At 31.4% G+C, this 15,077-nt stretch overlaps 1 protein-coding gene across 4 annotated transcripts; it reads right to left on the bottom strand.

Annotated features, from left to right (window-relative positions):
- Positions 1 to 285: 285 nt before the first annotated feature.
- Positions 286 to 11,509, bottom strand: LOC148617330 (ras-related protein Rab-22A-like). 4 transcript variants are annotated; one of them, XM_088584969.1, is made up of 8 exons: positions 10,916 to 11,113; positions 9,291 to 9,414; positions 8,681 to 8,760; positions 8,157 to 8,238; positions 7,284 to 7,355; positions 6,222 to 6,345; positions 5,345 to 5,437; positions 286 to 2,646 (listed from the first exon to the last, which is right to left on the bottom strand). In XM_088584969.1, exons 2-8 carry the CDS (start codon positions 9,294 to 9,296, stop codon positions 2,525 to 2,527), a joined length of 579 nt encoding a protein of 192 aa, XP_088441095.1. In that variant the 5' UTR covers positions 9,297 to 9,414; positions 10,916 to 11,113; the 3' UTR covers positions 286 to 2,524. The 4 variants fall into 4 exon arrangements, with proteins under 4 accessions (XP_088441095.1, XP_088441097.1, XP_088441094.1 ...); XM_088584971.1 differs by lacking the exons at positions 9,291 to 9,414; positions 10,916 to 11,113 and adding an exon at positions 11,345 to 11,509; XM_088584968.1 differs by lacking the exon at positions 9,291 to 9,414 and having other exon boundaries at positions 286 to 3,147.
- Between the last annotated feature and the right edge of the window lie 3,568 nt (positions 11,510 to 15,077).

The raw sequence follows: 15,077 nt of genomic DNA, 5'->3' as shown, positions 1-15,077 counted from the left end.
GTAAATAGCATGCGCAGAGAAAAGTGACATTATCTTCAGCGTGTTGAAGTTGGTCAGGAGATTGTAGAAGTAGAAGCATGATACGACCACTGTAGTTTGACACTTAGTAACTCGAAAACCATAAGAGATATCAGAAATCTGATTGAAAAAAAAACCATGCAGGAATATTTATAAGGAATCCAATAAAAAAATCTTTGAAACTGGACTGAACAAATGTGTAAATTTTTGGGCTTTGTCCAACTTTGACTGCCATAACTTGAAAACGGTCCATAACACATACAAATCTGCTGATTCATTTGTTTACCAGAATAAAATAAGGTACACAATAGAAAAAGAATAATTTAAATCAAAAAAAAACAAACATTCTACATGGGTTTTAACAAAATACCTATTTATAAAGTCCAAATTAAAAAGGTACCTTCCTTTAGTGGTTAATAAAATCATAAAAATTTCAGAACAATTGGTTAACCACAAACAAAGAAAAATTTCATTTCATTATACAGAAAATACACACAATAACTTCAGAATTTATAGTATGTAAATAAGTTCATGTTTTATAATGATGTACATATTTACAAAATTTCAAGATGACATTAACAATTCTTTACAGAAAACTATGTACACAAATCATCGCCAGAAAACTCGTAGAATAAGAATTTTTACTCCATTAAATTTCATTTAGGAAGGCAAACTACCTTTTATATTCTCTAAAATGTGATACCAGAATGATAAACAGACAGAAAGAAAAAAATGGTTATTACACTAGGACCTGCTCAAATGTATCATGTCTTACAGTGGGCAGAGGGTTCAAATGTATGGTGTCTTACAGTGGACAAAGGCTGGAACATTCGGGCCTATATTATGTGATTTAACTTTACTAAAACTTCAAGCCCAAGATATTATTTACCTAACATATACATTGTCTTGGTTTTATCAATAATTAAAAAAACTTAATAAAACAATTAACAATAGTCCTTATACATAAAAAATACATTCAAATATCACCATAACAACAAATCAATATTAATCTGAAAGATCTACAATGTTTCACTACATAAAAGATGATAAATACAATATGTATGTAAACAAAACAGCAAATCATCAATCAATATGATACATGCTCATCTACATGTATTATCATACATGTAAACACAATAGACTATGTTCAGATAAAAGTGATTTCTTGGTCCTCACGCCCTTCCTCACCTTCTTTGAGGGAATTTCATTATTTTTACATATTTTTAAACAAAACGGTCTACCAAACCAACCTTATCATTTTTTATTCTTCAAAAATTGTAAAAATTACTCCTACTTTTTCCACCTTCCAATCTTTTGATTCATAGAGTACTATAATAAATAACTTAGTTCCTAACCTTTCAATTCTATTTTATTTGCAAATGTGCTTTAAATTGAACTTGAAAATAAAAGTCTTGAAATAAAAACTATGGATTACTTTAATTTAAAGGTATCATTTTTTATGGTCTTCTTTAAAATCGTCACTTCACAGTAAAAGCAGATACATGTACCCAGATTTCAATGGGAACTTTACTATATTTTGGGAATTTGAATCATTATATCAAAATTTGTCCAAACTGAATAAAAATAATATTTGTAGTTCTTTCACTTTAGGATAAAACAATTCATGTTCTAATCCCTGATGTTGATGCAATCATATAAATGCAATGTTTACTGTAACCAAATAAAAATCTTTTCTTGTCTTCATTGATATGGCATGAAGTTATAGCTGTTTGTAAATTAATTTGTAATTTTTTGTAAAGCAAAATCGATCAATTTAAATAAAAAAAATGTAAAAAATGTAAATGATAAAAAAGCTACAAAATATTACATAGTAGTGTGAGGGTTGTATGTTGGCATTGACAAGGGGAACAACTCAACATATCTTAATACCCTTGTTGAGGAACACAAACAAATCTGTAAGCAATGGATCACTAATGATACCCCACTTTCAATCACAATATATGGAAAAACAAACATCGTACCGGTAAACATGAAGTTGTTGTCAAATATTTCCCAAAATGGATCCCACCATATGGCAACTTACCTACAGGAAGAATTTGTTAAATTTCCAAACTACTGTTATGAGTAGTTGATGAGAAAAGTGTGACTAAAATTTAAAATTGCAAAAATATAAAGTAAAAAATAAACAAAGTTCTCAGTAATCTGGATTTCCCTGAAAAATGAATCTCTTCATAAGGCATACCTACAGGAGGAAAGTGTAAAAATTTAAAGCCACTGTGACAAACAGTTGCTGGGAAAGTGACAAAATTTCAACTTTCAAAATGTAAGGCCAAAAATAAACAGTCCCCAGTTAACAGGAAGTTGTTCTTATACAGATTCTCTTGAAAGGACTTGATTTTTTTAGTGGAACTTTTGAATTTATTTCACATTATCTTGGATTTTTTTTCATTTTATGAAGCTGATTTGAACCCTTGTTCATACATCTGGAAGACTTGTACTGAGCACAATTTTATACAAGTCCACAAAGGCTTTCATAAACTGTACATCAAGAAGGAGAATTCTTCCCACCACAACAACCACTTTTAGATTTTGATTGAGTCTGTTGTCTGAGGTTCACAGTGCTTAAAGATCTTGCTGAAAACATATCATCTTTAGGAAGACTTCTTGCTGCAATTGTATAAAAAATAACATTAGTGAGCAGATCCAAGACTGAATGCAACCATCAATAAAATGTTTGTAGGGTACAGCTTGATACGACCACAGTAGTTGAACCCTGAATGGTCTAAGCAAATATGGACTCAACATTCAAACTTAATACAGTTCAGAGTTTGGATTGTGATTAAAAGTTTGAAAGAGAATATGAGTCAGACACAGAATGAAACAGCTCAATGAACTTTAAAATTTCTATTTAAATACTTCCTTTATTTGACTCAATATCCAAAACAAAAATTTTTGAATACCCATAGTTACATTTATGTAAGACCACATAGAACAATTTTTTATACATGTATTATGATCATTTCAGATAACACATATCAGTGTTAATATTACAATTAAATAAAACAAATTTATTGCACTATAAGTTTCCTCTTTTTGTATTCATCAGGTTTTGATAAAAAACACTTTTCCATCCTCCCCTTTCTGGTGGATACCATTGTGAAAATATACCTAGTAATAAAAAAGTGAAAAATAAATGTAAGTCCCCAAAACTATTACATTGAACTTTTCCTATTTATATAAATTTGTTACTTACTCAGGTGGTTGTAGAAAATGAAAAAAAAATCATTAAATTTTTCACCACAAATTATACAATAATTATATAAAAATAATACACTTATATTAATTTTAATTAACCCTTTTTAACATGTTACAATATGCTTACCCCCACTACACCTCAAAGAATAAATATGTTTAAAATCAATTAACAGTTAATATGCAACTATATTGAGAAAGACCTGAAGACAGAACAGTTTGTGTGTTGATAAATTTCAAACAAGTATTTTAACTTTTTCTCATGAAAAAATATTATAATATAATTGCACATACTATAGATACAGATTTTAACAAATGTTTAAATTTAACAAGTATGGATACAACATTCAAGCTTAATTGATAGAGCTCTGAATTAGGATTGTGATTAAATGCTTGACACAGGATATGAATTTTACCAGAAATGATGTGCTCCCTAATTCCTAAATAGTACAAGTCACATACCCCATAATCAATCCTTATCTTCTTCTTATTGTATGGCACTTTGGTATAGTTTCAGTGATATATCAAATAAGTGCCCAAACATCAGGAAAATGCTTGTTTCTGGTTCCTTTATAGGCCCCTGATTCAAACTTAAATGGTTCAAGTCCAAAATTAATTCCAGCCTTCAACCTTATGGTACCATTTCAAATAAATCCAATCAATTTTACTTAAGTCATTATCCAGAATTCCTTGCTTTTTGGTCCCCCCTTTTACATCTCTCATTCGAATCACAACACCATAATTCAATCCCAACTCTTTTTTTGGAATGACATATTGTGGTTTAATTTAAAACAGATCCATTCATATTTACACAAGATATTGTTTTAACATAGAAAAATGTTTTTTTTCTGGCCCTTTTTTTCCTGCTTTCATTAACAGTTAATGTCACAACCCCAAAAATCTATCAAAATCAATGTAAGCATTCCTTTTGTTGTATAAAATCTTGTGCTACAATTTAAAAGAGTTCCATTCACACTTACATTTGTACTCAAATTATAATTTGGGTATCATGAAAATGCCTGTTTTTGTCTATTGTCCATTTTCTTAAGAGGTTCAAGTCACAACCCCCAAAATCCATCCCACACTTCCCCTCATAGTATGGCACCTTGTGATATAATTAAAAAAAGATCTATACACTCATACTCAAGTCAATGAAAGGAAAGCATTTACAGACAATGACGACAATAACAAGAAGAGCATAATACAATTATATGACCCAAATTTTATGCGGTCGTATAAAGAGTCTGTCTTATGGAAAATTGAAAGACTATGATATTCTCATTTTTGTACTAACACTTTAAACACAAGTTTCAATTTACACAAGCTAAAAACCAATCCTAATATACATTATTACATGTAAAGACTAAACTTTTTTATTACTGAATAGGGGAAAATTTTTCAGAGGGTTATTTTCTCTCCATCCCCAGTCACAAAATCTACACTCATGTAAATAACTATCAGCAAAATTTCTACATTTACAGTATTTAGTTCAGATTGTTGATGTTACAATGCGAATGATTACTAATGAAATAAACAAATAAAACAGAAAAGGTTCCAGTAACTATCAATTGAAGGTCCATTACATCTCATTTTTATATCTGAGTATATCAAAATTATTTCAATATACATGTATTACATAAATACATCATCCTACACTTTTGGATAAACAAAAATGACCTCACTAAAAGTTACCCGCTTCTTGCAATATTGTGAGTTTTTTTTTGTCATATACTACAATCATTGTCAAAGACAAGGTGTCGAATACAGCTGTGATGTATTTATGTACAAGTACATTTTTCCTGTATTTTTTAGTCAGGCCACACTGATAATTATCTAACATTACTATATATGAAGACGAAGATTTCCTATGCAATCTGTGTAACAATATGCAATCATAACTGAACAATTTTTGCCTAAATTTAAAAATATTCTTATTGCTTTTTTAGCCCAGGATTACAACAATATTAGGGTATTATCAATTTGTTATATTTTGTTTTTTGATTTCACCTGAGGTATAACATACCTCATTCCTGGTAGCTACAATGCAATTAATCTCAAGCAAAGGTTAGGTTGGCTATAATCATCATTTTCTATGTCTATTGAGAGGTCTTACCTATTTTCATGAATAGTTCTGGAACATTTACAGCTGTGAGGGCACTTGTCTCTATAAATACTGCATTAATTTCTTTAGCATATTCTTCGGCGTCTGTAAAAAATTCACATTATTTACAGTTAAAAGTGATACAATTGTTTTGCTGAAAAAGGATTTTTATATTAAACATATATGCAATCATCAGAACATAAAATATGATAGCTCAAGGATCTAATAAAAATGTGAAAAATCAGATTCTACCATTCAAAATAGGGCATTAATGGAACATATAGTGATATCCCGCCATGTACTGGTGAAAAAAGAGGGATGGTAAAATGTTCAAAATAGCCTCACTAGAAAATTTCATTTGGGGTTTTGCTGAAAACAGAACTTAACCTGTATTTTATAGTACTTAACAACTGTGCAAAGTTTGAGAAAAATTCACTGATCTGTTGTCATCAGGATCCATCCTGGGACACACAAACATGGTATCACATAATACCTCACCACTTCATGTGGTACTGTATAAAACTGCTAAAAATTATATATACCACATAATTTCATAAAAAGACAAGAAAATATCAATAATTCAAAAATAGAAATTTACTGTACTTAACTACACAATACAACTGTACCCAGGTGTCAGTGTTGAAAGTCCAATAACTTTGAAACAAAATTTAATTTCTTTTTTACTTGAATTTATAAGAAATTTTCACTGTTAACACTTTTTTTCTAAAAAACCTTAAAAGGGATAGAGCCAATAAGACAATCAAAAAGCCCCAACAAATCTAAATTACTTTAGACAAAGGTATTTGTGTAAAAGTGTTCTAAAGTTATGGTATTTGATTTTCAAATATGATTTTATCTTAATTCATTTTTCATATATTCATTAAATTACCTTTTCTATTGACTTCTCTTAAATCTTCGAGATCACATTTGTTCCCTGCTATTGCTAAAACTATTTGAGAAGAGGCATTCTTTTTCAATTCATTTACCCAATCCCTCACAGTATTAAAAGTTGACTGAAAAACAATACATTGCCAATACATTAATAAGGACGTGTATATCTATGCTATAATAAAGTGATATGTCATTATGAATTTCAAATATTAAAATAACAATAGAACCATACAGGAATTCAAATTTACTTGGAGCTGAAGGTCTTTGTGAAATCACAAATGAAAGGTCCACCAGATGAAAGTAAAAGGTCCTCAATGAGAGAAAATGTAAAGTTTGTTACTTCTAGGCCAAAGACCTAGGTTAGTCCTGAATTGAGGAACCTCAACCTCATTCCAGCTCTAATTTGAACCATCGCCATATAAAAGTCATAAATACTATACATGTTTTTGCCTAAATGTATTGTACAAAACAAGTAAAAAGGGTAATTCTCAGTTGAAGTTCTATAAATTCAGAATTTAACATTGGAATATGACTGAACAAACTTGAAATGCTTCCATGTAAATCTTAATACAAATGTTCAACTAAATTGATCATGGATGTCATTCTAGTACTTTAAGTAGATGGAAGAAAAAATCCTTCCAAGATGATTTTGATTGTTTATCTGATAACATTCAAATAACAGAACTGAAAAGGACAGAAGAAGAAAATATAGCATTGGATAGACATACATAGTAAACACAGGAATCTTGTCTCTGCCTTATGTGCCACGAGACATGAAGAAAAGAAAAAGAAGATTCACTATGGTTTTCAAGGTTTTTCTCTTAACTCCTTGTTTCTTCTTGGTATATGGACTTTCAAGTTTTAAATAATTCTTAAATAAGAGTTTTACTGGTGTTTGCACTGGTATTCTTTTTAACCTTTCCCAGTTAAAAAACCCTTTGACACATTTTCCAGTGTGAAGAGATATGAACAGCAAGTGGTATATTGTAATCTGAGGACAATACAAACTCAGAATTCTACACAGTTTCTTCATGGAAAACCCTGACAGATTAATACATACATCTCTGGAGACATCATAGACAATAACAGCAGCAGCTGCTCCTCTGTAATACATTGGTGCTAGAGATCTATACTGAAATAAAACGGAAATAGGATTTTAAATACACATAAACAATACTCTTGGTACAGGTTTTAAATGTTTTTTTTGCCCCGTGCAGGTCCGGGTGTTAAAAGAATAGGCCTGCAGCAGTGCTAAGCTTGTCGTAAAAGGCGACTAAATAGTGCTCAGAAACCTAGCCGGGGACTAGGCGCTCTGCGCCCAGAGCAACTGGGATGTGTACCCAAGGTGGTGGATTGTTAAATGCAGGGGTTGTCAGGCTATAATACGGAAAATCTGACCGCAAACCATAGTGGTGCACCGTGTTGGAAAAGATGTCACGTTCCTCGCACGTTAAAGAACCCTGCTGTTGTATTCGATAGTAGGAACCTTTGCGCTCCGCCACAGGAGGCTAAATTGCCCAACCTTACCCATCCCCCATTTTCGAGTGGCAATCAAAATTTGTCCACCCTGTTATCCTTGTGTCCCATCCTTATTTTTCATTGCATCATCATTTCATGTTCATTTTATCATCCATTTCATGTTCGTCGTCTGAATATAGCTGAAATATTGCTCCTCGGATGTTAAACTTCAACAAACAAACAAACAATAAATGGTTTTTTTTTTTTTTTAGTTCAAATATGCATTTACATACATGTATGTAACTTCATCGACAGATATGGTGAAACATTACAAATGCACCAGCGTACAACAACAGATTTATTTATCTGTCACAGTTTTCTGTTTGGAAATTTTTTTTCTTTTTAAAAAAGATCCCAGCCCCCCTGCTAATAAAATGGTTGGTGCCTTATATGAGTGAACAAATTAGCTAAGTACCTTTTCTTGTCCAGCTGTATCCCAAATTTGAAAGGCAAAATGTTGATCATCTAAAGCTATCTTTTTACTCATGAAAGACGCACTAAGAGAAAAGAATGTTTTACAATATTACATGTAAATACTACAAAACAGTGAATATATGTTAATATATGTGACAAAAACACTACAGCATAAATATGTTTATCATATATGATTTGCGCAGTAATCTTAAGACATTTTTAAACTAATTTTTTTTTTTTTATTTTGTATAAGTCAATATAGCTTACATGTATTTTCTTTAATAGGACTAAGTTATTATAAAGAATGTTAAGCCAGAGTTTCATGTACATACAACTGCATGGACCTTTGACCTTTGTATATGAATATTTATATTTTGTTCCATGTAATGTATATTTCTGAATTGGTATTATACATGTACAATTTAACCTTCTCAATTTTATCAGTACATAATTACACAGGTACATGTGACCCTTTTTTCAATGCAAGTGAACAGTCACTTGAGAAAACAATATAAAATATAATACCCAATGGTACTCTCTAAAGCAGGCTTAAATGAATCTGTCACAAATCTCATTACAATACTTGACTTTCCAACTCCAGACTCCTATTAAAATTTAAAAAAAGAAGAAAAAAATCAGTATTCAGTAAGTGAAAGAGCATGTACATTTTGTATCATGAAATTGAAAGCACATATTGTCTTCTTTTTCAAGGCTTTCAGTTTCATTTTTAATTTTTGATCATGAATTTATTTCTATAGTATATAAATGAACTAATATATAAATATATGATTGTTAATTCAGATATTGTTGCATAGCAAAGAATTACATTTGTATATTGGTGTTTCTGGCATTTTTAACAACTTGTAAGATAACAAAAATCTTGCTAACCAGTGGTGTGAAATAGGTATAGAGAAAAAAAAAGAGAAAAGATCTGCTGAAAATTTCAAATAGAGAACGGAAAGAGATGTACCATGACCACAAACATAACCAATAACATTATCATTTCTTAAAATTTCTTCCAAATTCTTTTTGGAAGTTGTTGGGCACAACTTTTCATTCAAATTTTCCAAAAAAAAAAATGGGAAATATCTAATTGGATAAAAAATTGTGTGTTCCATCTAACAGAGTGGTGTACCGACATATCAGTGATCAGTCATGGTATACATGTATGTATGTCGCCTTCTGTACTGTAATTTTATCCCAGTTTTACTTCAAGTAGAGACAAAGTGGTCTTAGTGTATCCACCATTTTTCTCCACCCTGTAGAGTGGAAAAAAATAATATTCATGCTGACAGAAATTTAAACCTCAGACTTAACATGTTGGAACTTGAATATCTGTATTGGGCCTACACTTTCCCTAAGCCCAGTACAGCTTTCTTCAACCAAACAAGACTGATTTTTGACAAAATACAGGACCAAAGAAGACCGAATAACTGTGACAACAGAGATGTGTCTTGATTGTCACACACGGACCCTGTTATTTAAAACGAGATTGATGGCAACATTGTTACAAATTTTACATACATGTATTATGGACAATTAGTAATACCAATAAAACTATAAAACATCACCAAAGTGGGCAGATTCCTCAGGTATAGTTTATTGTTTGAATATATGGAACCGCGACCGAGTGATGTTTCAGTAATATAAAATTTTGAAGTCAACAGAATGTGACTGTGATGGCATATGCATGCAATAGATATTAATGTAGAATTGTGCATAGTAATGTTAATGCAACTGCATACCAAATTTGATTCAACTAACACAAGAGGATCATACATGCACATGTACCAAACTGACCTACACTATATTTCATCAGGAAACATAACATGAAAATCTTTACACCGACGCCAAGACCAGAGAAGTAATACAAAACAAAAACAATGTACCTTACTCGGCTTAGTCTAGCCTTTCATTGCAGGTTCAGAAAATCACTAGGTCAATTTCAACTAATGTATTTTATTATTTTTTCCTAAGAAATACTTAACACTACTTGTCTTGTTACCAAGTGCATTGTGCATTGATGTACATATACCACAGTCAATTTTCTTTAAGAACATGTGTACCCATTACTTTGGAACCTAAACCTTAAAAAAAATCTCTCCTAAAAAAACGAACTAAAAATATTGACTCAACAGTGATCAAGGATTTTTCTAAATTTTAGATTAAACTTTCTGTTTCCATATGACACCCCTAAATGAAGTAAGTTTGCTTTCTAAATTTACAAATCCTTTTAAAAAAATCATGTTTTCTACTTGCCAGAGGTAATGGGACATAATTATCACCTTTACCACACCAATACTGTACTTGCCCAGTGACAGGAAAGTGGAATCCTAAAACACTACTCAATAAATCATTAATGGATAGGGAAATCACAGAATATACATGTATATTTACATGTAAGATCTACCCCAAAATGAGGAAGTTTTAAAGGGAAAAAATTTGTAAATTAAAACAGAAAACTTTGACCTTATATTTTTCATTTGGTTTCATATTCCTCAGGGTATCACTTCAATTGTTTCTATTTATTTCCCATCTTTTTCACAAGCATACCAGTACATGTATGTAACAAAAATGTTAATTCTTTAAAATAAAACTAATGATCAGCATTGAGACTTGTCCGGCTGAGACATTAAAATGATGAATAATGAAATAAAGCATAATATATACTAATGATAAGAGATAGAATGCCCCCTTGTGTTTGTATTTTTACTTTGTCTAGTTACCAAATTTTCTGGAATACTTCGTCTTCAAACTTACCCCGAGTAAACAAACTTTCACTTCACGAATTGACATGATTCACTCATATAAAAACCATTATTCAAATAATAATTATTTCCATGAACGACAAATACCAGTATTCATTTTTAAACTATGATATTTTTTATAGTAAATTTGGTATGTAACTTCAGGATTTTATAACAATTTGTATTCGTTCATCCGCCATCTTATAAAATCACATGACCAAACTAAAAATTTGGCTGAATACCAATTCCGAAGAACATAATTAAAAAAATACAACGTCCTTTTAATTTTAGATAGATTTGTCTCCCTTTTCCCATTGGCAATAAAATAAAAAGTAAAATTGTTTCCATACAAGTTTATCGAATTCGAAATAAGCGACTAATTCTTGACAAAAATATATGTTACTACCCAACCAGACCATTCTTACCCCTACATGCCACCTACATGTATTCAGGCAATATTTCAGTCTGGATTTATCTACTCGGAGAAAAAAATTAGCTCTGCTTAGCCCATAATTTATACACAGTCTTTCTCGGTGAAAAGCAGCTTTGTTCTTTTCTTATGTTTGTCTGTATCTTCTTCTTCTTCTTCTTCTCCGAGTAGATAAGTCCTGAAAAAAGTGGTATAATTATATTTTTTCGATCATGTTGGCTTGACTCGATTTTAACGAAAAATGCATCATCATGTCTTAGCAATGCCAGGATAAAAGACAAATAAAGAATGCAAATGTTTGTACCTGTATCTGTATTATATCAGATTTCTCATTTGTTTACCTCATATTCTAATTCTTGAACCCTTCTATTCATACCCAGGTAACGTACACAAATTAATACTTTGAACTTGGTTTTTTTTTACTTGATGAATGTATAGTTAAGTAAGCATAACTTTTAATATATTATTGTATGTAAACAAATGATCACTTGACATCCCAAAATATATCCTTCAGCCATTTTTTTTATTTCAACTCGGTTTGGTGTGGTCCGGGTGTGGGGTTTATCCAAAATCGAATTGTAAAAAACAAAGAAGACAAAAAGAAAACGCCAACGCAAATAATAACACTGAAAGAAAAATAAAAATAAACAGCGAGTAGATTAACTGGTGCATGGACAAGTAAAATTATGCAATGTCTTTCCCGGTGAAAAGCAGCTTTTTGTTAATCTTTTTGTTTTTGTTTGTCTGTTGTTTCTTCTTCTTCTTCTTCGTTTGTTTGTTTGTTTTTTATTTTGTCAATTCTCAGCCGGTCATATCTTTATCATATTGATGATTACTTTCACATATTCGATTTTCTTTAATTCGGGCGTATGGGACATATTCGAAGTTTATTAACTGTCGAAGTACAATACTTGCTCTAGTTGTTAAAAGACCGATTTTTTTAAGCGTAATACACCGGTATATTGCTATAAACCATCACTTATAATTTTGGGCAGAAAATATATATAAATAAATACAAAAGCAAATTAAAACAAGTAAACTGCATTCTGTGAAAATAAAACAAAGCAAAATACATCGCGTGTCCCACATAATTACGGTAAAGTTTACATTTTTTATGTTTTACAATTTGTAATGATTAAACATATAAAATGTACATAAAATAATATTTCCAATGGTTAAAATTAACGACTGCTATAATTTTAAGGTGCATTTTCACCACAGATGGGGAAATAACTATGGATCTGTTTATCAGAACGTGAAATCTTGTTATCTCGGAATATTACAAACTTTGAAGGATTTCATAAATTGCTATTTTAACTGACAAAACAGATTCACTTGATTAATTTCCCTCTCTTTTGTTTGCCTTTCTAATAGTTTCCAAATCAAATTATGATTATTCTTATTTGCATAATATGGGTGTAGGACGGGCGGACACCACAGTCTGTGGCTTGATGATGCACAATCATAATTGACTTAATAAGATGTTTAGTTGCCGAGTCAATCAAAACCACAAGATTTCCATAATACAAGATGTGTTTTGGCTCCCTTACTTGATGGTAGAAGTATGATAAACAAGATTAGATCGATTTATAATCCCCGTTGATGTGAAGAAAATGAATTTTTAAATGGCATGTTTGGTTAAACGGTTGTAAAAAGAAAATATGATTATTTGAGCAAACAATAGGAATCGATCAATGCCGATGATATCTAATCATTTGAAATCTTGTTTTTTGGTTTCGGTTAAACACTTTATGGTGTTTCTGGTGTTGCTTCATGTCGTTTATCATGCATTTGTATAATTTAATTCAATATTTTGTAAAAAGTCACTTTGATTCCAATAGCAGATTTTGCTCATCAACTTATGCAATACAGTATCTTATTTTTGTTTATACATGTAGTTAGTGTTCATACATCCAATGATGTAGCAGGAGCGGATTCAGGCGGGGGCGTGACGGGTGTGTGTCCCCTAAAATTTGCAACGAATGTGTTGTCAGGGGTAGATTTAGGCAGTTTTAGGTTGAAACTTTAATTTCTCGCTAATTTTAAGGCCAAAGATATCTACATTGCACCCAATCTAAAAGAATATTTTTATTCATTGTAAGTACGCGAGAAAGAAGCCAATCTATACACAGGTTGGAAAGTTCGACCAGAAAATGTTGGGCCTGAGCTGAAAGCGGCATAGAAGGCAATGCTTGCACCAAACAACATATAAAACAGATGCAGGCAAACCCAAGACAGGTCAGACAAGAGGAAGGTCAATGAGACAGCCTTTTCCATTGACACCACGGTCAACGATTGTAGAGATGATTTGTCTGATTTACCAGATAAACATGTAGATGAACGGTTATAGTCTATAATCTGAATGTGGTACAGGGACAGATTCAGGCGGGGGCGTGCGTCCCCCCCCCCCCCACCTAAAATTTACAAAGCATGGGTTGTCAGCGGTAGATTTAGATGGTTTTAGGTTGAAACTTTAATTTCTCGCTAATTTTAGCACAAAAGATATCTACAATGCACCCACTCTAGAGGAATATTTCAAGAGTTTAACCTAAAAAAAATTTCGCGAAATTTTAATGGTGCCCCCCCCCCCCAATCTAAAATCCTGGATCCGCCCCTGTGGTAATTATTGTATACGAAAGCCCAATTTTTATATTGAGTTCATTTTCGTAGACTAAAGAAAGATTAATATTTTTAGGGAAAATCTCAATTTTATTACATATGGGCATTTGTTTAGCACTGCAAAAGTGATGCTGTCTCCATGTCTTCTTTGTGCTCTAAATTTGGATTGATGAAAAATACTAGAAATCGAGTTAATGTGGGTCCACTTTAGGACAGCCAGCGACCCCTTTTCGGCATTGTTGGTTCCTTCACTGAATAACAATGAATAAAATTGAGCACATTGGTACGAGGTCATATTATTTCTATCCCCATTTTTGTAGTACACATGTAAGTTATTACCAATGAAAGCTATATAATATTACACAAACCACCCACCGCAATATCATAAGTAAGAAACCGTAACCTTTAGTTGAAATAAACCACCCGTAATTACATTCACCTTAAAAATATCTTTTGAGATTGATAAATTGAAAAAAATTAAAACAGGATTGATAAAATGTGTTTTGTTAAAACTGCAGGTGCGAATCTGCTTTGCCATTGACTTATTCAAAATCTTTTGAAATTTGTGACCCTGTTAAATTATAACTCTGATGTCAATAGGCACAAAGAAACCGTGAAATCCGAGATATTTCTGTATTTTAGTCGTACTTCTCTGAGTCAGTCCTTTATTATTTTGTGATGTATTTATATATGACCTCACGTGACTTTATGTGTCTACCTGGCAATTTGCACAAACATCAAAAGAGTTGTTTTGGCATGATTAGTATAGTTACATGGTCATGCATCTCGTAGATACAAGATTGTCGATATTGCAGCCTTTATATATTAAATTATTCAAGAATTTAATGGTCGACGTTTAGAAAATTTGAAAATGTAGCCTTTTGCACTCCTTTCAAACTTAATGAACTTTAAAATAATAAATTCATGTCTTATATTACATCTGTTCAGCATTTTTTTGGGGGGAGGGATTGAAAGCAAACAATAATTGTTGAGGACATTTATATATCAATATAATAAATACAACGAAAATACTTATTCCTGGCAATTACCAGTATTTGGATCATAAAATGACACCGTGTTCAAATTTCATAGAAACGTCAATCCTTCTTCATACATATATGTACCT

Source organism: Perna viridis, chromosome 5 (genome assembly GCF_037379345.1).
Source record: "Perna viridis isolate PV_CMFRI_1.1 ecotype Kerala chromosome 5, ASM3737934v1, whole genome shotgun sequence".
Taxonomy (NCBI): domain Eukaryota; kingdom Metazoa; phylum Mollusca; class Bivalvia; order Mytilida; family Mytilidae; genus Perna; species Perna viridis.
This window is presented reverse-complemented; position numbering and strand designations above follow the sequence as displayed.

Excerpts from the sequence above, each read along its gene's own strand:
- LOC148617330 (XM_088584967.1), bottom strand. The coding sequence starts at position 10,951 with ATGTCAATTCGTGAAGTGAAAGTTTGTTTACTCGGG. Across the intron at positions 8,761-10,915 it reads TGAAAGTTTGTTTACTCGGG|GAGTCTGGAGTTGGAAAGTC; the intron begins GTAAGTTTGAAG and ends AAATTTTAATAG. Across the intron at positions 2,647-5,344 it reads AGAACTATTCATGAAAATAG|CAAGAAGTCTTCCTAAAGAT; the intron begins GTAAGACCTCTC and ends ATACAATTGCAG.